Source organism: Equus przewalskii, chromosome 10 (assembly GCF_037783145.1).
Source record: "Equus przewalskii isolate Varuska chromosome 10, EquPr2, whole genome shotgun sequence".
NCBI classification, from domain to species: domain Eukaryota; kingdom Metazoa; phylum Chordata; class Mammalia; order Perissodactyla; family Equidae; genus Equus; species Equus przewalskii.
The window spans coordinates 59949057-59973964 of NC_091840.1; the positions used below are offsets into that span (position 1 = coordinate 59949057).

General features: G+C 62.4%; 2 protein-coding genes across 11 annotated transcripts in view; one reads left to right on the forward strand and one right to left on the reverse strand.

The window, feature by feature from the left end:
- The first annotated feature begins 1516 nt into the window (after nt 1-1516).
- Nucleotides 1517-22094, forward strand: SREBF1 (sterol regulatory element binding transcription factor 1). 8 transcript variants are annotated; one of them, XM_070563656.1, is made up of 19 exons: nt 1517-1815; nt 13802-14233; nt 14632-14819; nt 14903-15040; nt 15122-15343; nt 16044-16158; nt 16386-16606; nt 16841-17042; nt 17177-17355; nt 17664-17925; nt 18000-18166; nt 18348-18516; nt 19059-19167; nt 19470-19579; nt 19687-19819; nt 19996-20161; nt 20601-20801; nt 20899-21010; nt 21329-22094. In XM_070563656.1, the coding sequence occupies exons 1-19, from the start codon at nt 1725-1727 to the stop codon at nt 21556-21558; spliced, it is 3447 nt and encodes a 1148-aa protein (XP_070419757.1). In that variant the 5' UTR covers nt 1517-1724; the 3' UTR covers nt 21559-22094. The 8 variants fall into 8 exon arrangements, with proteins under 8 accessions (XP_070419757.1, XP_070419763.1, XP_070419761.1 ...); XM_070563662.1 differs by having other exon boundaries at nt 1518-1815; nt 16841-17051; XM_070563660.1 differs by having other exon boundaries at nt 1527-1815; nt 17276-17355.
- Nucleotides 22095-22737: 643 nt separating this feature from the next.
- Nucleotides 22738-24908, reverse strand: part of RAI1 (retinoic acid induced 1) — a 118614-nt gene continuing 116443 nt past the window's right edge. For all 3 annotated transcript variants that reach the window (XM_070563653.1, XM_070563654.1, XM_070563655.1), the window contains 2 exons: nt 24427-24476; nt 22738-24099 (listed from right to left, as the gene is read on the reverse strand). In XM_070563653.1, coding sequence (XP_070419754.1) covers nt 24085-24099; nt 24427-24476 — 65 coding nt within the window. In that variant the 3' untranslated portion in view covers nt 22738-24084. The remainder of the gene's footprint in view (nt 24100-24426; nt 24477-24908) is intronic.

Genomic DNA, 24908 nt, shown 5'->3' on the forward strand with positions numbered 1-24908 from the left:
TCTGGAGGGGCCAGACCCTGGGTGGATCCCTTAGCAAGGCCACTTCAGGGGCAGATGTGGTTTGGAGAGCCCCACAGCCCCTGGCCACTCTGTTCTGGGTAATTTTCCACAGCAGCCACTTCCAGGAGGGGAAAAAAGAGAGCTGCGTGCATGTCCAGGCTGAGCCCCAGGGACTTGGGCCTCCAAGGCCTCTCTTGGCCTGGGCACCCCTCTTCTAAAGCACGCCACTAATTTTACTCCCTCAGAGGGCATAGCCAGACAGGCCATATCTGGAGTCTAAGCAAGGCAGCATTCTGGATGGCAAGACTCACTGAGAGTAGGAGGGCCTGGGGGTCCTGACCTGTGATACGTCTCCTTGGCTGCGCTCCACCAAGGGTGCCTTTCTCTGCTTGCATACTTCCAGGGACAGGGAGCTCACTGCCTTCCCACTTTCAGATACCTGAATGTTAATTCTGGTTTATCTCAATCAACCTCATTGGGTCCCCTCCCCTGCCACCTAGCTCAGTCCTCAATCCACAGGGCCCAGGGTTCAGTCTCCAGCCCTCTCGCCAGCCAAGCTGCGTCCTCTGACCCAGCCCCACCTGTCACAATCCAGGACAACTTGGCTCAGGTCTAAAGTGCAGCCCGCCTCTGCCTCCTGCCCACCTCCCACTGCTCCAGGGACAAGCACCAAGCTTGGAGTCAGAGAGCTCTGGGCCACCGCCCCCCCCCCCCCCCGGGTGGCTGTCCCTGAGTAGCTGTGTGAGCTTGGGCAGGTGGGTTCCTTAAAACTCTCTGGGTCTTCCTGCCCTCCTGGGTACTGAGGCCAGCCTAACTTCAGGGGCTGGACTGGCCCACCGGCCCCCATGCCCTTCTGCTGTCCCCACAGCTGGATCTGGGAGGAAACCAGATCAAGTAGGATGGGAAATTCCAGCCTCTGCCAGGTTCTCCTTGGGCCACCTCCTCCTCAGGAGGCCAATCTGATCTGAGAGACTGAGAAGGGGCAGGCTGATGTCACAGCCCAGCCTCCCTCCATGTCTTCACTAAGGTCCTAGCCAGCCTATGGAGAGGTATCCTCAAGTCCCAGTTACAGCGAGGAAACTGATGCACAGAGTGGCGGTGTAATTGGCCCAAGGCCACACAGCAGGTCTTACAGCTATACCCTGGACGGGTCTGTCTTGTTCTGAACAGCCAAATCTAGGATGAGGTTTATCGGGCCACCCTCCACCCCAAGTCCAGAGACCTCTGGGAAGGGCCCAGTCCTGGGGCTTCCACTGAGCCCCCTTGCTTGGTGCTAGAGAAACTGAGGCCCAAGGAGGGGCCCGGCCTGCCCGAGCTCCCGCAGCAGTCGGCCAGAGGCTGCCCAGCATGCGGCTGGGGGAAATGAATGACCGGAGGGCCCTCTGACGGGGAGCGGGGGGGTGGGGGGGGGCAGGCGGGGCAGGTTCGCAGGGTAGACCCGGAGCCGGTTCCGGCTCGCCCCAGGTGGGCGGGGCCGCCTGCCCGGGGCGGGGCCTCCCGCGCAGTGCCCGCCCCGCCCCGCCCGCCCCGCGGTGCGGCCGCCCGGGAGCCAGTTTGCGAGCAACTTTTCGCGGGCGCCGGGCCACCAGGGAGGCCAGGGCGGACCGCGAGCGCGCGCAACGGCGGCGGCAGCGGGCCGGCCGGGCCGACGGACGCGGCGCTCCCTGCGAAAGTCTGTGCGCAGCGGCGGGCCAGGCGGGCCGCCCGGAGGAGGCGACTGCGCCATGGACGAGCCGCCCTTCAGCGAGGTGGCCTTGGAGCAGGCGCTGGCCGAGCCGTGCGAGCTGGACGCGGCGCTGCTGACCGACATCGAAGGTGCGTCAGGCTGCTGGGCTCCGCGCCAGTGGGGAGCGCAGGCGGCGCCCGGCCCGCGTCTCTGGGCGGGCCCTCTGCGCCGTGCCCTGTGCCCTATGCCCCGTGCCCCGTGCCCTCTGCCCTATGCGCCGTGCTCTGTGGTCCTGGGCCCTGTGCCCTGTGCGCCGTGCCCTGTGGTCCTGGGCCCTGTGCGCGGTGCCCTGTGCCCTCTGGTCCTGTGGTCCTGTGCCCTGGGCCCTGTGCCCTGTGCGCCGTGCCCTGTGGTCCTGTGCCCTGTGCGCCGTGCCCTATGCCCTGTGTCCTGGGCCCTGTGCCCTGTGCGCCGTGCCCTGTGGTCCTGTGCCCTGGGCCCTATGCCCTGTATCCTGGGCCCTGTGCGCCGTGCCTTGTGGTCCTGTGCCCTGGGCCCTGGGCCCTGTATCCTGGGCTCTGTGCGCCATGCCCTGTGTCCTGGGCCCTATGTCCTGTGTCCTGTGCACCGGGCGCCCTGCGGGGCTGCCCGGGCCTCGGGGACGTGCCGGGGCCCTTGGAGGCTCGGGGCTGGGGCACGTGCCCCTCCGGGCGCCCCGGGCTCCGCGCCGCGTGGCCAGCGCGTCCTCAGCCGAGGCTGCAGCGGCGGGAGCTGGGGACCCGGGCGTCGCCGAGGCCCCGCCCCTGCCCCAGCCAGGATGTCAGCGCAGGGTTACTCGCGGTCGTTCCCTCCTGCCTGAGAGTTCAACCCGACGCAGGAGCTCTTGCGCATGCGCGCGACGCGCCTTCCCGCTCCTGCCCTCGGGGGTCCGGTTCTGCCAGCCAGAGAAGAGCATCGATCGCTTCGGCGCACATTTATTGAGCATCTACTGAATACCAGGCCTCGTCCTAGGCACTGGGGGCTCACAGTCAGACCCAGGCTCTCTTTTCTCGGGAGCACAAAAATCCCCCAGGAAACCCGCAAACGGATATTTCGTTGCACCTTGGGGTGGAGCAGGGGTGGGGCTACTTTGGGTAGAGTGGTGGGGCGAGACCTCTCTGCGCAGAGGTTTGGGCTGAGACCCGAGAGTTAGCCCCGACCGCCCGGGAAGGATACTTTTCCAGGCCGTGGGCACGGCAAGGGCAAAGGCCCTGAGTCGGAGGGGTCAGAGGAATGCACAGGAGGTGAGGCTGGGAAGGTAGGCAAAAGGAGGGCCCCGCGTTGGCCCGGGAAAGGACTGGATGCGTCGCTCTGGCTGTTCTCCAGAGAAGGGCGTTGCGGCCGGTGGTGCAACAGGTGCCAGCTAGGAGGCTGTTGCCCCACTTTGCAGACAGGGCAGACTGAAGCCCCAGCAAATCGCCCTGCAGTTTCAGCAACGCCCGCTAAGTTGCACTTGGTTGATGGGGAAACTGAGGCCAAGAGCACAGAACTCAAACTTCCCACAACCTGAATGGATGTGTCCATGGAGCCCATGGCCACCCTGGAGTTGGCAAAACAGACACAGCTAAGCCACCGCCTCCTGCCGTCCTGCTGCCAGCCAGGGCCTCATCTGCTCGCCTTCCCCTGGGGCCAGGCCAGGGGAGGGCCGGAGAAGAGAGACCCTGATTGTGGGACTTTTCCAAAGCAGCCTCCCTCATCGCTGCACTCCGGAGTGATGACCCACAAAACCCCAGACACTGGGGAGACCTGAGCCTGAGTCAACTAACAGTTCCCCGAGCGCTGGGCCCAGTGGGTGTGGCTGATGAGGCACCAGGACCAGGCAGTGAGGGCCTGCGATTGCAGTCAGGGCTCGAATCTGGACACTGCTCACTCACTCTGCCCTCGAGCCCCAGCCCTGTCACCCTCCGAGCCTGCTTCCCCCTCCTCATGCAGATGCCTCCCTTCCCAGGGGAGTTGGGACGGTCGAATCAGAGCAGGTGTATCTGGGCCACAGGTCTGGCACAGCCCTTTCTTCATTGACTGACTTATAGAAACATTATCTCCTCAGCTGCAAAGGCCAGGCTCGGGCAGCTGTAGGGGCAGGGGGCCATTGGAGATCAGACCTGCCCCAGCTCTGCTCTGTGAGAGAAAGGGGACAACGGGGGACTCTCGCTGGGGGGGGACGTGAACTTTGTCCACTGCAGCAGAGGACTCCTTGGTCTTTATCCACACTTTCTGTTCTTTTCCCCAATTATACAGCTAATCTCTTTGTACTGTAGAAAAATTAGAAAGTGCAGGTGAGGAAAAAGGAGAAAATAAAATCTTTCCTAAACCCCCCGCCCACAGATCAGCTCTGTTAATTATGTGGGGGATTATTTCCTGTGTGCGCAGATGTATGTAGTTTTTTGGAATGGCTGCACACTCCTGATCTATTTTTTAAAAAAATCTTCGTTGAGGTTTAATTTATCTACTGTAAGATTTACCCATTTTAAGTGTACAATTCAGTGAGTTTTAGGAAATTTACCAAGTCTTATGACGGTCACCAGTTAGTTGTAGAAGATTTACATCCCCAGTGAGACCCCTCGTGCCACTTTACAGCCACTCCCTGGCCAGCCCAGCCCCAGGCTGCCACTTCTCCAGGCTTTGATGAGCTCGAGCAGGCCCACTGGTGCACAGCAGGTTGCAGCCTGCTTTGTCCCATGTCAGCAGCCAGACAACAGTCAGGGTCCTTGGTTACCCGCTCGGCCCCCGTTGATGGGCATCTGGGTTGTTTTGTGCTCATGGTCTGCGCTGAGTGGACACCCCGAGGCCAGTCTTAGCCTGGACGGATCCTTGCTTCGTTCCATGGACCGAGGCTCTGGGATGGGAACTGCTGCTCAGAGGCCAGGCCTGCTCTCGAGGCTTTTACCCTGCCTGTGGAGCTGGGCAGGTTCCAGAAGGTCTAGAGACAGGTGACAGGGGGGTGGGAAGGGCAGGGCCCCTGAAAGGACTGAGGGTTGAGAGGTGGGCCAGGCGGGCCTTGAGTGCCAGGATGGGGAGCTGGATTGGGTTCCGGGGGCCGTGGGAAGTCTGAGGGGTCAGAGCACGGCTGTGTCATGCTGGGGTTGTGTGTCAGGAGTTCCCGCTGATAGCCATGCTGGAGGGTTACAGCGAGAATAGGGAACAGTAACTGAGCACTTACGGTATGCCAGGCATTGTGCTGACCATTGAGTCCTCCCAGCAACCCCAAGCAGGGAGACTTATGATTGTCGTCTTACAGATGAGTGCCTTGAGGCACAGAGAGGTTAAGTGACTTGCCCAAGGTCACACAGGCAGAACATGGCTGAGCCAGGATTCAAACCCTGGCTGCGGGCTCCAGAGCCCATGCTCTTAATTGCTGGGCTCCTAAGAGTTGGGGTGGGGTGAGGGGCCAAGGCGTAAGGGAACCCAGGGGGCTGCTCCCTGTGGGGCTGTGCTGGGGGTCTGGGAGTGGGTCATAGAAGGGTCAGAGGCCATGTGGCTGCCTCCCCCTCCCTTTGAGTCATGAGACTGAGGACTGGCACCAGGGAGCCAGCCAAGGGCCTTGAGCCCCACCTGGCCCTGCCACCCGCCTCAGCCAAACCCTGTGTCATGTGAACGGGCTTTGGGGTGGGGCTGCCACCACGAGTCCTTGGTTCTGTGGGTGAAGGCTTACCCTGGCTCCCGTGTACCATGACCTCTGGTGGGCTCTGTCTCCCCCCAGGCCTCCCTGTCTCGTTCTGTGCTCTGGGCCCCTTGCAGCTGTGGGCCGAGGGGCTGCGAGCGCAATCCTGAGTGCAGCTTGGGACGGGTGTTAGGCCCATGGCGGTCAGGCGCTCAGGCCTCAGGTACTCCCAGGCCCCAGACACACTCTGCCCTGGGAGGGTGCCCCTCCTCTCACTCCCACGTCCAGAGCCCCTCGGGGGTGGAGCCTCAGAGAGCCTCTGCTGTCAGAACCTGTTCCCCTTCCCATCCCTTTTTCTGCCTCTTGGTAGCCAGCGTGTCCAGTCTAGGGCAGCAGAAAGTGGTGTCCTCCCAGTGTGGCCATGAATTGCTGTTTTTCCTGGGGAAGGTACCTTGCCCTCTCTGAACCTCAGGGGCCTCCCCTGGAAAGCAGGAGATGGAGGCTGTGAGATTTGCTGCTCCTGAGCATCATGGGTTCCAGCCCTAACGTCTCTGAGGGGACAAGGTTCGGGGGACGGAGAGAAGCGATGGGAGTGGCTCCAGGGAGGCAGCCAGGCAGGCGGCTGGGAGTTACCTGCTGCCCTATGGTCACCTCACTGGACACAAACATCCCAAGTGACCAGGTCAGCCCCAGGCAGGGGTCACTGCCAGACAGAGGCCTGGGATCTAGACTTTGCCCCACTGACAGGTGCAGCCCTGGTGGGAATGGTGCATTGGCCGGAGGAAGTGTCTCTGGCCTTGTGTCCTGTCAGCCACGGGCCCTGTGGATGTGCCCTGTGACCCTGGGACCTGATTGGGGCTGTACACGTGTGAGACCCACATCCATGCGGCCCTACAAGCGGGTGAGTCAGGGGAGTGGGGAGCCTTAGAGATGGACTTGGGGGATCCTAGGAAGGGGGTCTTTGAGACTGGCTCCAGGTACACGGCTTCCCTGCTGGGTTTGGGACTTGGTGAAGGTGGGGCAGGGTTGGGGGTCCATCTTACCTGGGAGAGTTTGCAGCCTGGAGAAACTCACCCTGCCCTGGAACCCTGCTCAACCCCCAGTCCCCCCTCCCCGGGCCCCGGATGACCCACCAGCTATCTCCAGCGAGCCTGTGCCTCCCAGTCACACCCTGGGCCTGCGCTCCCAGGGGTCCATTCTCCCTGTAGCTGAAAGGCTGGAGCCCAGAGTGCTTCAGATCCAGCCCTTATTGTGTGACTGCGGACAAGTGGCTGATTAACCTGACCTTCAGGTTCCCATTAGTGTACTGGGAACAGAAATAGAACCAGCTTCTTCGAGTTGTGGGCATCAGATGAGCTCATCTAAGTCAAGGGCTTAAGAGTACATGGCACACACTAGGCCCTCAACCAATGCCAGTTAGTAGTATCATCATTATTTAGAGCACTAACCAGGACCTGGCACCTAATATGTTTAGCCTAAAAAATATTAGCAGCAATTATAAAAGGAGCCTGTGTTAGAAGTTTCCAGGAGGTTCTAGGCTATGGTTCCAACTCAGCCTCCACCACTGGTGATTCTGGTTCTTTGCATGGGAGACAAGGTGGGGCTGGGCAAGGCCATTGGGGAGCCCCTTGCCCTCCCCCCCATCCCCCCTGGGGAGGAAGCACCCTGTCCTTAGCTACCATTAAAGATAAAGAGACCAGGGCTAGGGGGCTGGCCCCATGGCCGAGTGGTTAAGTTCGCGCGCTCCGCTGCAGGCGGCCCAGTGTTTCGTTGGTTGGAATCCTGGGCGCGGACATGGCACTGCTCATCAAACCACGCTGAGGCAGCGTCCCACATGCCACAACTAGAAGGACCCACAACGAAGAATATACAACTATGTCCGGGGGTGCTTTGGGGAGAAAAAGGAAAAAATAAAATATTTAAAAAAAAAAGAGAGAGAGACCAGGGCTGGAAGGAACCTTAGAAATGCCATTGTCACCTCCTCGCAGTGCACAGATGAGGGAATGAGGCTTCAAGACACCTGGCCCCAGGCCCAGCGCTGCTGGGGAGGTCAGAGGGGCGGGAGACCTGTGACGAGCAGCGAGGGGCAGCGCCCAGGAGGGACTGCTTCCCGGGCGAAGGAGGGCCGAAGCGCAGGCAGGGGAGTCTCTGGCCGCAGTTGATGGTTCACTGCACAGAATGCCTTAAGGCAGCCTTGCGGATGCAAATTAAAGCACCTTCGAGCTTCCAGTCACACAGCTCTTGGGACTCAGCAAAGCAACCAAAGGTAAACAAAAACGATAAAACCCAGTGCTGGTGATGCTAGAAGAAAATGGGACAATGGCAGGAGAGGTTGTAAAGGGGTTTACCTTTTTCAGAGAGCAGCCTGGCAGCACTAAAACAGCACACTGCCTTTGAACCAACACACTTACTTCAGGCTTAAAACAGCCCGCAGGGAGACAACCCAAAGCGGGAAACAGATACAATTTAGATAAAGAAATGCACGGCACTGCTATCTAGACTGGGAACAGTTGCTCAGCAGCAGGGGTCTACCCCCAGACCGCCACTGCGTCCGGCGCATGGGTTGTTCCTCAGCTGCCAGAACAGTAAGCCTGTGCCCCGAGCTCACACCCAGGACACAGTGTCTGAGTCGGCACTGACCGGCATCTTGTTTAACGGCCATTGGACAGGCTGTGTTCAGGATCACTCGGCCCGTGTAATTGGAAGCTGGTGTGTGGAGCAGCACAGCTGAGGGAGGAATCTGAGAAGATGACATCAGAGCAAGTTTTGAAAGAGGAATAGGAGTTTGGCAGGTAGACAAAGATAGTGGGAAGGGCATTCCTGGCTGAGGGAACAGCCTGGGCAAGTGCATGGCAGCATTAAGGAATGTGGCATGTTCAGAAGGCAGCCACGGGACCTCCGGCATGGCGGGAGCTCGGGTGGTGGGACTGACGGCCAGAGGCCCGGAGTCCACGCACCCCTGACTCGGCCGGTCTGTGCCCAGCCCTGGGCTGAGTGATGCTGCGGTCACAGAGCTGCCCAGGTCGGGCCCAGCCCTCTGGTGGCAAGAGGCTTCGGAGGGAGGCAGTGCGGGAGCGGCCTGGGGCTCGCGGCCTCCTCGGCTCGCGCTTCGTGCTCACTCCCAGGGGGCCGCCACTGAGGCGCACGGGCCTGGCTCGGAGCCCCAGACTCGCCGCTTGGCAGCTGTGGGGCCTTGGGCACATGGCCCCCCTCTGAGCCTTAGTTTCCTCATCGTCTCGAGGCCCCAAGCCCAGGTGCACCTGGGGCTGCAGCCACGGGCCATCCTGTTCTGGGAAGAGCCGGCACACACTGGCACCCTTGGCGGCCCCCAGTGCACCAAGGGCAGCCCGTGCCCTGTTGCATACACGACCGGCTGAGGACACAGGAACCTGCCAACCGGAGCCCTGGGGAGGAGGCAGGAGGCGCAGGTGGGGGCAGCAGGGACGGGGGCGGCCCAGGTGCAGGCCTGGCTCCTGGAGTGTTGAGTGAGCGCCCTCCACCAGGCAGGCCAGGCGGAGTGCCCCCATGTCCCACCAGCGTGCCCCGTGTCCTCCCAGTGGCAGTGCTGCTTCACGCCGCTCACTTTCTCACAGTTGCCAGCCTTTGTGGTCTGCACCGCGTGGGAATGTTTGCAGATCCCTTTGCTGCCCATTCCCTGGAGAATTAGTGTCCTTGGCTCAGGTGGCAGACAAACCTGGGTTGGAATCCCAGCTCCTTGGCTGCCTCCCTGACCTCCAGCCCCACTCTGCTCCCTCTGCTCCAGCCACACTGGCTGCCTAGTTTGTCGACATTGTACCAAGTTTGCTCCCACCTCAGGTCCTTTGCACTTGCTGTTCCTTCTGCCCAGGACAGTCTTCCTCCCTCTCGGCCCACTCCTTCATTTCATTCAGGCCTCTGCTCACATGTCATCTCCTCAAAGAGGTCTGCCCTGACCACCTGATCTCCACTTACACTGCCTCAGTTTCTGCATGGTGCTCACCACCACTGTACCCACGTTCCTCCACGTATTTGCAAACCATTTGTCTCCCTCACTGGAACATAAGCTCCACGAGGGAAGGTCTTTGGGCTGTGTCCCTGTACCCCCTGTGCCTGGCACCAGCCTGACACACTGCAGACACTTAGGAAATGGCAGTTAGATGTTGTCAGAAACAGATCTGGGCTTCACAGACCGGGCCATGTGGGGCAGGTGGTGAGCTCCCTGTCCTGGGAGGCATGCAGACAGAATTTCTTGGGAGTCCAAGGCCTCATGCAGGTCGGATGGGCTGCAGGCTCCTGTGATGGTCAGAGCTGGGCTCCTCCAAGTTTGTGGTGTGGGGCCCTCGCAGGGTTGCCATCATGGTCTCACTGAACAAGCAGGCCGGAGAATAAAAGGCTGCCCCACATCTGCCTTCAGAGGGAGGTTTGAAGGTAGAGCCAGAGAAGGGGATGGGGGGGTTCAGATTTTCTGTTGGGTCCTGATAGAATCAGGTAGGAGAGGAAAAGGAGGGATCCAGGCTCGGGGCGGGGCGAGGAAGGTGAAAGATAGGGGCTGGGAGATGGCCCTGAGGCTGAGCCTGTGCATTGTCTTCCCCGTGTGCAGAGTCCGCACAGGGCCACACGCGCGGCCTCCTGTCGTTGGAGCAGCTTAGCTAGCTTAAAAGTGGCCCGTGGTCTGGGAGCCGTGGCAGCCTCTGGGCCCTGCTGTGAGGCAGGAGGGGGCTGCTTTAAACTGCGCACCCGAGGTGCCTCTCCTGCCTCACCCTAGTCCCTGCCCTGTGAACTCTAGAAACAGTCTCTGTCAAATGGTTATGGATCTCCAACTTGAACATTGCAAGTATCGGGCAAGTCGCTGCCTGACATCCAATTCTAGACCATTCCGGCAGCTGCAGAGGGAATAACCTTTGCTGAGGCCTTGCTGAGTGGTGGGTGCTTCATAGGCTTGTTCTCCTAGAATGCCTCCCTCTGGAGACCAGGGGCGGAGGCTCAGAGATGGGAGTGACCTGCTTAGGACTACCCAAGTGAGGGGCAGAGGGAAGGCGCATCCCCTTGGCTGTATCTCTGTGGGGTGGCTGCGGGCGGGGCTCCTGAATTTCCACCCCCACTCCTAGCCCTGGCTCCCAACCTCTGCAGAAATCGGCAGCAGATCCCACCCCAGAGGAGAGCGAGGTGGGGGGCTGGGCAGACCCTGAGTTCGAGGGACAGCCGGCTGCATGCCCCCAGGTGCTGCCAGCGGCAGGCCCTCTTTCAGGCTGCATCTTGGATCCTGTCTTCCACTCCAAGGTCAGCCCTCCTCTCGAAGCCTTTCCTAACTCCTGCTACTGTCAGGGGGTCAGTGAGTGACTGTCCTCTCCCTCCTGCTCCTGAGTCTGGATGGGATGGGTGCAGAGCCACAAAGATGTGAGAAATGGAGACAAAAAGAGGCAAGGAAATGTGGTGAAGGAGAGAAGGATGGGGCAGGAAGTGGGAGGCCCAGGCTCGACACCTGCAGGGGTGGCTGGCCCGGGCCCTTGTCGGACCTGCCACATTCTGGGCTCAAAACTGGGGAACACAGTAAGGGAAGAATGGAGCTGTGAGGGTCTGTTTTGAAAGTGTTCCCTGTCTTAAGTTACTCAGGTGAGGTCAGGGCCCTTCCAACAGCAATGCTTTGTTTTGTTTTTTTTCCGTAAGGGAGAGTGTGAACACCCACAGGCTAAGGAGAGAGGGAGGTGGAGGTGCAGGAGCAGAATGCTGCGGGAGGACCTGGTGACAGGGGCACTGGATGTGAGTAGGGGAGACGAGGCCGAGTCTCCTCGTTTAGGCTCCTGGAGAGGGAGAGCAATCAGGGCCAGGAGGGCCTCCAGCTCCTCAACACCGGCTGCTTAGTTGCTATGCCTGCCCTCGCAGGATTCGGGGGCAAGGCTGCAGGAGGCAGGGAGCAGGAGGGAGGAAGGGCTGATGCCACAGCTGGGAGCTGGGCCCGGCCGTGGTGATCGTCTGCTGAGCCACAGAAGCCTGAGGTGGCAACCTGGGCTGCTGGCCAGGCTCTATTCATGTGTGTGTGTGTCGAGCTTTGATCTTACACAGGAAGGGAGATAGGCCTAGGTACCCCCTCAAAAGACCTTCAGAGCCTGTCACCCTAGGGCTGACACCCCTGCCTTCCTGACCTCTGTCCCAAGGATCGGGTGGCAGCTTGGCCTTCCGGGACCCTCCAGTGCTTCATCTAGTGACTGCTGGGGGGCTGTGATAGTTTGGGGAGCAGGGCAGACTTCACCGACCCCTCTCCTGCCCCCATCTCTGACCCAGGCCCCTCTGGAAAGGCACATCTGTGCTGGGAGTCAGGAGACTCGGGTTCAAGGATTACCTGGATGTGTAATTTGGGGTAGGGGTTTCCCTTCCTCACTCTGGGTCTCAGTTTCCAGGCAGTGACCTGTTATCAGGGGTCCGCGTGGTTGGGGTGGGGGTGGCCTCATGCCAGGGCTGCCCCAGGATGGGGAGGTCCCCGCACCCACCACCAGGCAGCCCTTGGCCTTAATTAAACGCCTCTTGGTACAGAGCGCCGCACCCATTATCTTCTTTACGCCTCCCATCCGATGCCTGGGAGGCGTGATCGTCCCATTTGCTAGAGGAGTAAACTAAGGCTCAGAGCGGTCAGATGCTCAACGAGCCAACGATTTCCAGCACAGAGCTCCGGGGGTGGGGGGCATCCCTGCCCGCGTCTTCCCGGGCCGCGCCCCCTCCGCGGCACTTCTCTGAGCGGTGACGGAGGTGGTGGGAGCCGCCTGTGACCGCCAGTAACCCCGGCGGAGGTCGGCGCCCGCGAGTAACCCGGGCCCGTCCGGCGGGAAGAAGGCGAGCCGCGCCGCCACCGGACGGGCGGGGCCGCGAGCCCCGGGCGGCGCGGCCGCTGATTGGCCGCGCGCGCTCACCCCACGCCCGGCCCGCGGCCCAGGGGCGGGGCCCGCGCGGGGCGGGGCGGGGCCTGCGCGGCGGGCGGGGCGCCGCGGGCTTAAAGGCCCGGCCTGACAGGTGAAGGCGGCGCGCAGACGGGGCCGGCGCCGGGAGCCCGAGGGGCGGCGCGCGGCCGAGAGCCATGGACTGCACGTTCGAAGGTATTTTTGGAGGACCCCCACCCCTTTGTTACAGAGCCTCCATCTCCGCTGCGGGGTGGCCGCCGCCTGGGAAGTGCCAGTAGGAAAGAGCCAGTTCCCGAGGGGGACGCGCCGGTTCCCGGCTAGGGGGGTGGAACACCCCCTGGCCTCAGTAAGCACCCCCACCGCAACGTTTGGCGTGAGAGGTGGCTCCCCACGTCCTCTGCTCCCTGCCGGGCAGAGGGGGAAGAAGCAGGGAGGAGGGCCAGCTGACAGTCTGTCTCCCGGCGGGGCCCCCCTTTTGTCCAAGTCCGGGCTCCCAGTCCTGGAGTCAGTTGGTGTTTCTTTCAGGGCCTTAGTTTCTCCATCTATCAGAGGGGCTCATGAGGACCAGGGTGAGAGATGGGAGATCCTGCAAGGCAAAGTCCTTTATGATCTATGTAAACCTGGTTGCTCTGCTGGAGCCGGAGCGAGGTCCCCTCCTGCAGTCGTTTCCTGCCTGGGCGCCTGGCAGTAGGAAGGCGTCAGGCAATACTGAGTTCCTACTCTGTGCCAGCTGCCTGCCCAGCAAAGCCTCGCAGCAGCCCTGCCAAAAGGGGTTTAACCTTTTCTGTTGTACACATGGGGAAACTGAGGCCCAGTGCGAGGAGGCTGTTGGCCCAGGGCTCCACCTCAAGCCGGTGGTGGGCAGGGCTGGAGGCTCAGGCTGGAGATCTTGGGGGCACCTGGGGCTCCCAGGGACGTGCTCATGGCTTCTGCAGAGCACTTTGACCCATTGAGTGTCCCCAGTGGGTTAGAGGGCTCCAGGCTGACCAGCCAGGCTGCTAACTGCCAACTTGGGGAGAGGCCTGTGGTGAGGCTGGGGCTGCAGCAAGGAGCATATCCCAGTCTGCACAGGAGGAAGGAGTCAGGGCAGACAGCGTTCACTTTTACAGAGGGGAAACTGAAGCCTTGAGTGGCCAGGTCTCAGGGCTGCTTGGCTGCAGACAGGGTCTGCTGATACCCAGGACGTGCAGAGACACACTGGTCGGCACACATGTGGCCAGCAGCTGGCTCTGCCCCCAGCCTTGGTATGTTCTGTGGAGGAATGGCCTGGTGATGGCAGCCCTGAAGTCAGCAGTCTTGGGCCCAAGCCCCAGTTCTCCCTGAGCCTCTCTCTAAGTGGGGCAAGTTCCTCGGGCCCTGGCCCTGCATGGCACTGGCCTTGTCCAGTCATTGCAAGGGCTGTTTGATACATATGAGGCACCAGGCCCTGCTCTAGTGGTCACAGAGGCCCAAGAAAAGGCTGTGTGTCCAGGAGCACAGGCTCATGTGCGTGGCTTTCTATTTCCATGGCGTTGCTTGCACATGGACAGTTGTGTGGACAAGGGGCATGCAAATGTGTGATGCCCTGTATGGGGCCAGCCCCCGCCCCACTGTCGCTCACACAGCCTCTTCTCCTTTTCCCAGACATGCTTCAGCTCATCAACAACCAGGACAGCGACTTCCCTGGCCTGTTTGACCCCCCCTATGCTGGGGGCAGAGCAGGAGGCACAGACCCTGCCAGTCCCGATGTCAGCTCCCCGGGCAGCTTATCGCCATCTCCTGCCATGATGAGCTCCCCACTTGAAGGCTTCCTGGGAGGACCCAAGGCGACACCTCCCCCCTTATCCCCTCCCCCACCTGCACCGACCCCACTGAAGATGTACCCATCTGTGCCTGCATTCTCCCCCGGCCCTGGTATCAAGGAGGAGCCAGTGCCACTGACTGTCCTACAGCCCGCCACTCCACAGCCCCTGCCAGGGGGCCTCCTGCCCCAGAGCTTTTCTGCCCCAGCCCCACCGCAGTTCAGCTCTGCCCCTGTGCTGGGCTATCCCAGCCCTTCTGGAGGCTTCTCCACAGGTAAGGGGGCTTGTGGAGGGAGGGGATGGCAGGAGCACAGGGAGAAGGGTCTCCTGTGGTCTCTGCAGAGGAATCTGCAGGCTTTAGAAATCGGGTCACCACTCTGCGCCAGAGACCCTCCACTACTCCCAGCCCTGTGCCCTGGTTGTCCTGGGCTTGAGCAGTGTGTCCTGCTCTGCCGGGGCATCCACAGCAATGCTGCCCTTCCAGAGACAAATGCCTGCTTGGAAAGCTCACACATTGGCATCAGGGTCCCAAGTGGGGCCTGTCCAGAAGGGAAACTGAGGCCACAGGAGGTAATGACTCATCCAAGGTCACAGGGTGATAAGGAGCTGAGGGGCAGATTGAAAGTTGGTGAGGCCAGCCTGTGTCCGCAGCCCTAGCCTTTTTCTCTGCAGGAAGCCCTCCAGGGAGCACCCTGCAGCCACTGCCTGGCCTGCCGCTGGCTTCCCTGCCAGCGGTCCCGCCCGGCTCCTTGCAAACCCAGGTCCAGAACACGGCTCCCCAACAGCTGTTGACGGCCACAGCCACCCCCACAGTGGCCCCTGGAACAACCACTGTGACCTCGCAGATCCAGCAGGTCCCGGTGAGGGGGTCTGGTCAGGCATGAGGGAGGTGGCAGCCCCTAGCCCAGACTGCAGCTTGCGGCTGAGACCTCTCCCCACCCAGGTCCTGCTGCAGCCGCACTTCATCAAGGCAGAGTCACTGCTCCTAACGACCGTGAAAACAGACGTGGGAGCCACTGTGAAGGCAGCGAGTATCAGCTCCCTGGCCCCTGGCACAGCCGTGCAGACAGGGCCTTTACAGGTGGGTGGCATGGGCAGGGTGGAAGGGGGTGGGGTCTGCACACACGCATGCCCACCTGGTAACCCATGTCTGGCCCTGCAGACCCTGGTGAGTGGCGGAACCATCCTAGCGACAGTGCCACTAGTCGTGGACCCTGACAAGCTGCCCATCAACCGGCTGGCAGCCGGTGGCAAGGCCCCTGGCTCAGCCCAGAGCCGTGGCGAGAAGCGCACAGCCCACAATGCCATCGAGAAACGCTACCGCTCCTCCATCAATGACAAGATTGTCGAGCTCAAAGACCTGGTGGTGGGCACTGAGGCAAAGGTGTGGGCAGAGGCCTGCGGAGGCATGGACTGGGGTGATCCTTGGGGAGGGAGGCAACTGGGAGGAAGAGAAAGATTGGGGCGGAGCCTGCACAGACAGGCCCTGGGGCTGCAGCCAAGTTGGGCCGAACCAGTGCCCTTTATTCTGCTAAACTTATCATACTGAGTAAACTTTCCTGCCACTAAACTGTGTACCAGGGGCTCTTCTAGGCACCCTGGAGACTGCAGTGAACAGACAGACGAAAACCCGGTTGTCAAGGAGCTGACGTTCCAGTGGGGGGACAATAAACAGGGTCAATAAGTGTTAGACTGTGCCGGGTGGTGAAAGGGCCACGGAGGAGAATAAAGCTGGAAGAGGGATGGTGAGGGTTGCACATCTGAATCAGCTGGTCAGGGAAAGCCTCCCACAGGTGATACACATAAGCCAAGACCTGAAGGAGGTGAGGGAGTGAGGCATGACGATGGTGATGATAATAATAGCAGTTAAGCCAGACCCCATTGTATGCATTTTACGTATTAATCCTTATGCCCATCCGGGAGGTAGGTTCTACTAGGGGAGGAGCATTCCATGTAGAAGGAAAACAGCAAGTACAAAGGCCCTGAGGTAGCTGTGTTGCCACGTAGCCCCGCCCCCCCTTGCCTAGGTGGCCACTTGCCAGGCCGACCCACCACTTGGGCTGTCTCCCTCCTACCCCCTGCAGCTGAATAAATCTGCTGTCTTGCGCAAGGCCATCGACTACATCCGCTTCCTACAACAGAGCAACCAGAAACTCAAGCAGGAGAACCTGAGTCTGCGCACTGCTGCCCACAAAAGCAGTGAGTTCTGGCCTCCCAGTGCCCCAGGGTTCTGACCCTGCCCCCAACCCTGCCCCACTTCTGCTCTCACCTTGAGCTGTGACTCTACAAGGACCCTTAGCGCCTTCTTTGGCCCTAACTGGCCCTCAGACACTAGCTAACTCCAGTCCCCGGCCCCCAGGGCCCTAGGCTGCTCTGGGGCTGAGAGGTCAGCCTTCAGCCCAGCCCTGCTCCTCTCCGGCCCGCAGAATCTCTGAAGAACCTGGCGTCAGCCTGCAGCCGTGGAGGAAACACGGACACGCCCATGGAGGGCATGAAGCCTGAAGTGGTGGACACGCTGAGCCCGCCCCCCTCCGACGATGGCTCGCCCTCCCGGAGCAGCCCCTTGTCTCTTGGCAGCAGGAGCAGTGGCAGCAGGAGCAGCGGCAGTGACTCGGAACCCGACAGCCCCGTCTTCGAGGACAGCCAGGTTGGCCCACAGTGCTGCCCCGTCCCGTCGCCCAGTGAGAGCCTCTGAGCCCAGAGCCGGGTTAGGAAGGGGCCCCCACCGTAGTCCACCTTCCATTTTATAGACAGAAAACCTGAGGCCTGGAGCCACGTGGGGTCCCACAGGAAGGTCGGCAGAGTGCTGATCTCCCCTTCCCCAAGCCATGCTCTCGGGGCCAGCGTGCTCTGTCCTCACCCCCCCGCCCACCCCCACCAGGTGAAGCCAGAACAGCTGCCGTCCCCCCACAGCCGGGGCATGCTGGACCGCTCCCGCCTGGCCCTGTGCACACTCGTCTTCCTCTGCCTCTCCTGTAACCCCTTGGCGTCTCTGCTGGGCAGCTGGGGTCTCCCTGGCACCTCGGATGCCACCAGCATGAACCACCGTCCTGGGCGCAACATGTTGGGCACTGAGGGCAGAGGTAGGACAGGTCAGCATGGGCATCTTGGGCAGAGAAGTGGGAAGGGGGATTCGGGGGTGTACACCCTAGGTCTGTGGGCTTGGGGCTCTGGATTTCCTGGGAGCTGTATCCCCAGCCCTTCTCTCTGCCCCCAGATGGCCCTGGCTGGTCCCCGTGGCTGCTGCCCCCCCTGATCTGGCTGACTAATGGGCTGCTGGTGCTAGTCTCTTTAACGCTTCTCTTTGTCTACGGAGAACCAGTCACACGGCCCCATTCAGGCCCCGCCGTGCGCTTCTGGAGGCATCGCAAGCAGGCTGACCTGGACCTGGCCCGGGTGAGGGACCGGACCCTGGGAGTGGAGGGGGGGCGGGCAGGGCAGGGCAGGGATGCGGGCAGCACCTGGGAAGGTGCTACCACCCCTCTTCCTGCCCTCTGGGCACACCATAGATGTGCCGTGTCCTCCTCACTCTTGTTTACCCCTCAGGCCCCCAGCGACCCCTGGGGGCCCAGCCCAGTGCTGCTGAGGGACACTGAGGTCATGGCGGGGAGCCCGAGGGGCAGGGCTCTTTGGAGCTAGAGTGGTGTCATATGTTAGGGATGCTCTGACCCCACTTTTCTCACTTGGAAAACCCTCACCCTTAGGGGGACTTTGCCCAGGCCACCCAGCAGCTGTGGTTGGCCCTACGGGCTCTGGGCCGACCCCTGCCTACCTCCCACCTGGACCTGGCCTGTAGCCTGCTCTGGAACCTCATCCGCCACCTGCTGCAGCGTCTCTGGGTGGGCCGTTGGCTGGCAGGCCGGGCAGGGAGCCTGCAAAGAGACTGTGCTCTGCAGGCAGACGCCCGCGCCAGTGCCCGAGAGGCAGCCCTGGTCTACCACCAGCTGCACCAGCTGCACACTATGGGTATGACGGTGAGGAGTGGGCCCGGGGCTCCTGCTGCCTGCACCGCCGCGGCCTCACCCCCGCCTGTTTTCCAGGGAAGTACTCAGGCGGGCCCCTCGCTGCCGCCAGCCTGGCGCTGAGTGCCGTGAACCTGGGGGAGTGTGCAGGGGACGCCGTGTCCACGGCCACACTGGCTGAGATCTATGTGGCGGCTGCACTGAGGGTCAAGACCAGTCTCCCACGGGCCTTGCATTTTCTGACAGTGAGTGGGCCGTGGGCTGGTGGGGAAAGGGCTGGGGGCTTGTCTTTGTAGCTCTGGCCAATGGCTCCCTAGACAAGGGGCTGCACAGGAGGCAGCGGTTGGTTACGGGGGGGCTCACCAGGGGCTGGGTTTGACCCCCTGCCTGGGTCCTATGTGACAGCCCGGCTGCCCTCCCCTACAGGGCATCTTCCTGAGTAGCGCCCGCCAGGCCTGCCTGGCACAGAGTGGCTCAGTGCCTCTTGCCATGCAGTGGCTCTGCCACCCTGTGGGCCACCGTTTCTTCGTGGATGGGGACTGGGCCGTGTGCGGTGCCCCACGGGAGAGCCTGTACAGCGTGGCCGGGAACCCAGGTGCTCTCTCACCTCTGTGCCTGTCCCCTGTTCCCCGTCCCTTCCCCTGTCCCCAGCCGTATCCTTCGTCCCCCATTCCCAGTCCTCATCCTCATTCCTGTCCTGTCCCTTGTCCTCTGCATCTCTGGATGCCCCTGCCCACCCTGGTCTGTTCCCCTGCCCTCTGTTGTTGCGGTGGGGCTGTAGGAACAGGATGGCCGAGCTGGGTCTCTATCTCAGTTAGGGCTCTTCAGAAGCAAACAGAGAGATGGATTTGGGGGCAGCTGGCTAATTTGGGAGGTGATCCCAGGCAACCGCGCTGTGCAGTGCGGAGGTCAGACAGGGCCTGGACAGGGCCGACAGGGCGTGGTCCTGAGTGGATCACCCTGTCCACAGGAGGTTCTTCTCTCCAGGGGTGGCTGGGATGTCTGTCTCCCAGCTTTCGTCTGCCCAGGAGCCAGGCCCACCCATGTGCTCAGGAAGGAGCCCTAGTGTGAGGGGTGGATGTGGAGAGGAGGGCTGGGCCCCTTCCCACCACCCCCCTCACTCGCTCCCCCCCACAGTGGACCCCCTGGCCCAGGTGACTCAGCTATTCCGTGAACATCTCTTGGAGCGGGCGCTGAATTGTGTGGCCCAGCCCAACCCCAGCCCTGGATCGGCTGATGGGGACAGGTAAGCATTGTCCCTGTGCCCCCCCACAAGGCAAGAGCCCTCCACAGTGGAGTCTGGAAATGGCTATGTCCAGAGACCTTTGTAGGAGGCCAGAGCCAGGCTACTGTCTACTGGCTGTGTGGCCTCAGGTGCATATCAGTGACTCTCTGGTTCTCAGTTTTCCACGAGCCTGGCAGGAGGAGACAGTGGTACTTTGTAGAGCTGGGGGTCAGGCTATGCTTTGGTAGGGAGGTGAGAAGGCCCGTGCCCCCCAGGACTTTCAGGTCCCCTGCCACCTGTCCTGACAGCCAGTTCTCTCACAGGGAATTCTCAGACGCCCTCGGGTATCTGCAGCTGCTGAACAGCTGTTCTGATGCTGCTGGGACTCCGGCCTGCAGCTTCTCCATCAGCTCCAGCATGGCCACCACCACTGGTGAGCCCCCAGGCCCTTGCCCTGTGATTCCCTGCTCAGCTCCAGCTCCACATCAGCCCAGCCTCTGGTTCAGTGTGGCTGAGTTTCAGGGAGCCCCCCTCTTGCAGGCACAGACCCGGTGGCCAAATGGTGGGCCTCGCTGACAGCTGTGGTGACCCACTGGCTGCGGCAGGATGAGGAGGCGGCCGAGCGGCTGTACCCGCTGGTGGAACACCTGCCCCGTGCCCTGCAGGAGTCTGAGTGAGTGCGGGCCAGATTCTCCCAGCCCCCCAGCACTCTGCCAGCCCCCGGCCTTTGTTCTGTGCAGTTGGGGTTGCCAGCTTTCTTCCTCATGAAGCCAGAACCAGGGCACTGGGGAGCTCAGTGAGGGCCTGTGGCCTGGTCTGACCATCACTCCTCTGCCCTGGCCCCAACAGGAGACCCCTGCCCAGGGCAGCTCTGCACTCCGTCAAGGCTGCCCGGGCCCTGCTGGGCCGCGGGAAGGCAGACTCTGGCCCGGCGAGCCTGGCCCTCTGTGAGAAGGCTAGTGGGTACCTGCAGGACAGCCTGGCTACCACACCAGCTGGCAACTCCATTGACAAGGTGAGGGGTGGGGCCAGGGGCCTGGCAGGTCTGTGGGGGGGGGCGGTCACAGCCTTTCCACTCTCTGGATTTTCCCCCTTGGGCTGCAGAAGACTGTGGAGTTAGCCCAACAGCACAGGCCTGGGGGTCTAGCTGGCCAGGCTGAGGCTTGGGTCCAGAAGAGAACAGCTGACCTTTCTGGCCTCAGTTTCCCCACCCCCAGGAGGAGGGGTGGTGAGTGGTGTGGCAGGGCCCTGGCTGCTCCTGTGGCAGTGGCAGGTGCGGGGGCCTGGAGAGGCGGGCGGCCCCGCGGTGCATTGCTGTTGCATTGCACGTGTGTGAGGCGGGTGCAGTGCCTCGGCAGTGCAGCCCGGAGCCGGCCCCTGGCACCGCGGGCCCCCACCCCTACCCTCCCAGAGCTGGAGCCCCCCATGACCCCTGCCCTGCCCACCACCCCCAGGCCATGCAGCTGCTCCTGTGTGACCTGCTCCTTGTGGCACGCACTAGCCTGTGGCGGCGGCAGCAGCTGCCCGCACCAGCCCAGGCCTCCCAGGGTCCGGGCAGCGGGGCCCAGGCCTCTGCCCTCGAGCTGCATGGTTTCCAACGGGACCTGAGCGGCCTGAGGCGTCTGGCACAGAGCTTCCGGCCTGCTATGCGGAGGGTGAGTGCCCACGAGCCCCTCACCTCACAATGGGGACAGGAGGCAGCAGGTGCAGGGGGAGAGTGGGAACCTGGCCTGAACCCCCACTCCTGCCCAGGTGTTCCTCCATGAAGCCACGGCCCGGCTGATGGCAGGGGCCAGCCCCACACGGACACACCAGCTCCTGGACCGCAGTCTGAGGAGGAGGGCAGGCCCCTGCGGCAAAGGAGGTGAGAAGGGGCTGCCCTTGTAGGGGCGGGGGCTGGCCCAGCTTCCTCCCCCCGGCCTGGGTGGGAAGGGCCCCGGCAGGGTTGATGTATGCTGAGGGAGGCTGTGTTAGAGGCAGACCTAGGGGCTCGGCGCTGGTTACCTGATGGAATCGCGGAGGGGGCACTGTCCGCTGTGGGACGGGTGACTGCGCCGTCGAGCCCCCGAGTCTGTGTTCCACGGGACCGGCCGGCCAGGGGGCCGAGGGGCCGCGTGCGCCGGAGCTGAAGGCTGGCGGGACCCTGCCCGGGCGCGCGGCCCCTGACGCGGCGTGTGCGCAGGCGCGGCGGCGGAGTTGGAGCCGCGGCCCACGCGGCGGGAGCGCGCGGAGGCTCTGCTGCTGGCGTCCTGCTACCTGCCGCCCGGATTCCTGTCGGCGCCCGGGCAGCGCGTGGGCATGCTGGCCGAGGCGGCGCGCACGCTCGAGAAGCTCGGCGATCGCCGGCTGCTGCACGACTGCCAGCAGATGCTCCTGCGCCTGGGCGGCGGGACCACCGTCACCACCGGCTAGACCCCGCGGCGCCCGGCGCCGTCCGGCTGTGCCTCGGGCTGGAGCCTGGACGGCCGGTGTGCCCGGCTCACCCTCGGACTGCACTATCCCGGGGGGGAGGGGGGTGGGAGACCCTCGGGGACTTTGCCTTTTCACCTGGGAGGCCGGAGTGAGCGCCATCTCACCGCCCTGCCGGCTCCGACCCGATGAGCCGCGGCCAGGGTGGTGCTGACCCCTCGTGGGCGGTCGGGGGATTGCAGGGGCCGGCGGGCCGGTGTCGCCTCGGCCCGCAGGCACCCCGTGGCTTTCCCTTGTCCTGTCCAGAGAGAAGAAAGGGGTACATTTTACTGAGCTGAGGGGGCCGACTTGGCCTTCCCGGCCAGCACGGAGGCCCTGCCCCAAGGCGCTTCTCGCCCTTCTGGGGAGGCCTGTGCATGGTGTAGATCAGGGGGCACCAGCCTCCTGCCCTCCGAGGCTCAAGTGTTACTTTGCCTTTTGCAAACTTTATTTTCATAGGTTCAGAAGTTTTTGTACGGAGAATAAAAAATTATTTATAAGATTGGTTGTGTTCCTTTGGGGAGGAGGTTGCGTGCTTCAGCTGAAGTATATGTCTCCCCACGGAGATCCTTTCGGCCCCCCGTCTCTGCCAGCACCCAGACAAAGGCTTCCTGCCCCCACCCACCATAAGGGACAAAATTCCCCTTTCCGGTGTCATGGGGGGGGGGGTCTTCCAGACTTGGACTGACCTGATCCCCTGATCTCTGGGCCGCACGTTTGGGCTGTATCAACCCCTGACTCTTAGGGCCATCATGGTCTCAGCTGTCCCTTCTCGCCTCCCAGCTTCTACCCCATCAGGTCCCAGGGTGACATGGGAGGACGGTTCAGTGTCCTGAAGGATCTGTTGTGACAGAATTGGCTACAACCTGGTATCCCTTTGGGGTGTCAGTCTCACCTCCCCCCATCTGTCTCCCTGGAGAAAGCCTTGGACCCCCATCAGACCTGAGACCCCGAGGCTGCATGGTGGTGGTGGTGGGGGGGGGTCCACTGGGCAGCAGGGGCTCCCTTCCTGTTCCTGCAGTAATGGCCAGAATCCCTGATTCCCCGTTCGTGTCCCCTTCCACCTCCGCCTCCATTCCCACCCCTCACCTAAAGCCAGGCCCCGTCTCTGCAGAATCTGGTCAGAATACACACGCTGCAGACTTCCAAAACAATCGTATCTTTATTGACTTTTTTTTTTTTCTGAATGCAATGACTGTTTTTTACTCTTAAGGAAAATAAACATCTTTTAGAAACAGCTCGATACACACAATCTTCAGTGTGAAGCAATATACTAATAAGAACACTAGTCGTCTTAACATTTACAGTCTTCATATATATTATATATATGTATATGTATACATATATATACACTATATAACGAGGCCAGATATAATACACACGTTTACCATTTTACAGTCATATGTACAGGAAGTTGCTACGGCGGCCCCGCTCTGGGGACTGCGTCAGGCCTATCGAAGCGTGGACAGAGCTGAGGACACGGACGGACAGGCGGACGGACGGGTGGGTACTGGCCTGGGCCGGTCGGTGGTGGCTGCGTGAGGCAGGGGCATCGCCGCAGCCCCTTTCCGGGAAAAGGCCCCGTGCTGAGGGGCGCGCGACACACAGCGGCGACACACCGGAGAAGCGAGCATGTTCCCAACATATATACATTCTATGTAACATATATATAGAGGGGTACACAGGTTTGTACACGAATCTAGCGCTGTCTCTGCTCCTGTGCCAAGTAGGCGCTGGGTCCTTGGAGACCGGTGGTCCTACAGAGGGACGATCACGCATCCGCCGGACGTGCCCTCTGGGTGCGACGCCTTTCCTTTTGCGCTCCTAGGCGGGGTTCCAGGGGCGGCTGGAGGACTGGAAAGGGGACAGACAGAAGCGGGGGGGGGGGGGGGGGTGGCATTCCGCCCACGCCCGGGGAGCCTGCATCCCGTGAGCATGGCCCCGGGACTCCCCGAACCGCTCTGCCCAAACCGCACGAAAATTTTGGCAGAGGCTGGGTGGGAAGGGCGCTTGGACGCGTCCCAAACGGTCCGTTCCAAAGCCTCCCGCCCCCTCCCCCGCCGGCCGAGAGTCTGCAGAAAGGATTCCGCACTCCACCCCCACCCCGGGCGCCCCGCTGCTTGCCGCGACCGACAGCGGTGGCGGCGGCACCCACGTGGAATGTGTGCCACGTCGTCCTGGAACTTCCAGGGGAGAAGCGTGTCCCGGGCCGACGGCGTCTCCCCGCGCCGGGGCCCGCGCGCCCCAAGGAGCCCGCCGCTCCGCGGTCTGCCTCTCAGCTGGCCCGGGCGCTGGGCGAGGGCGCCCGGGGCCGCCTGGTTCCGGGAGAGGCGGCTCCGGAATGTGTTTTCTTCCCGGCCGCGGGCCGCAGGGTTCAGCCCCGGGCGGCCAGATCCAAGACCCGGGGTCCGGATCGAGGATCGGCTCCGGCCCGGGGCCGCGCAGGCGGCTCCTCTCCTCCGGCGCGGGGGCGGCGGCGGCCTCGGGGGATTACAACGGCAGCCTCTGCGGAAGAAGCGGACACGCCGCCGCCCGTCACGACGCGCGGGCAGCGCGCAGGGCTCCGTCCTCCCCGCCCGCCCCCCGCGCCTGCCCTCTCTGTGTCCCCTCCCCGGCATGGCCCTCCCTCAGGACCTGCCCGGTGTAGCCCGCCATGTGCCGGCCTGCCTCACCGCCCGCCGAGCGCGCAGGCGATGCCCGCGGCCCTGCGGTGGGCGAGGAGAACCCCCTCGGGGCTGGGGCCTGCTGGGGATCCGCAGGGCAGCGGGCAGCGAGGAGGGAGGGCCCCTCTCCAGCCTGGACCCCCTCCAGGGAAGGCTTGTGGTCACTTACCTTATGTTTGGGACATTTCAAAGAAAAGTTCTCTTCGATGAATATGCAACCTGTGACCAAAAATAAGTTCGGGTGATTAGGGCAGCTACTGGCGCTTCTCAGGGGCCCGAGCGCAGGGCCCAGGTGGGCCCTGGGCTGCAGGGGCTCCTTGCAAAGAGTACACCAGACCCTGCTTGGAACCCTCCACACCCCCAGCCCCGCCCTCCATCCTGCTGGCCTCCGCCTCAGCCTCCCTGGAACTCCTTGTCACTCCGGGGGCTTTCCCTGCCCATGGGCTGTAGCAGACCTCACTCCCCAGCCTCTCTCTGCATCCCCCTGCCCGGCCACACTGTCGCCACCTCCTGGCTGACTTGCTCATGGTCTCTGCCCCACTGTAAGGCCAGCACGGCCCAGCGTTGCCTTCTTCCCAGAGGAGGCCCCCCAGAAGCCCCGACCCTGGCGGGCGCTCAGCGAACACATGCTGACAAACTTCGAGGTGCAGT

Coding starts and splice junctions, on each gene's coding strand:
- SREBF1 (XM_070563663.1), top strand. CDS start 1,725: ATGGACGAGCCGCCCTTCAGCGAGGTGGCCTTGGAGCAGGCGCTGGCC. Junction 17,926..17,999: donor GCACCAGCTGCACACTATGG/GTATGACGGTGA, acceptor CCTGTTTTCCAG/GGAAGTACTCAGGCGGGCCC. Junction 20,802..21,328: donor TCCGGCCTGCTATGCGGAGG/GTGAGTGCCCAC, acceptor GCGTGTGCGCAG/GCGCGGCGGCGGAGTTGGAG.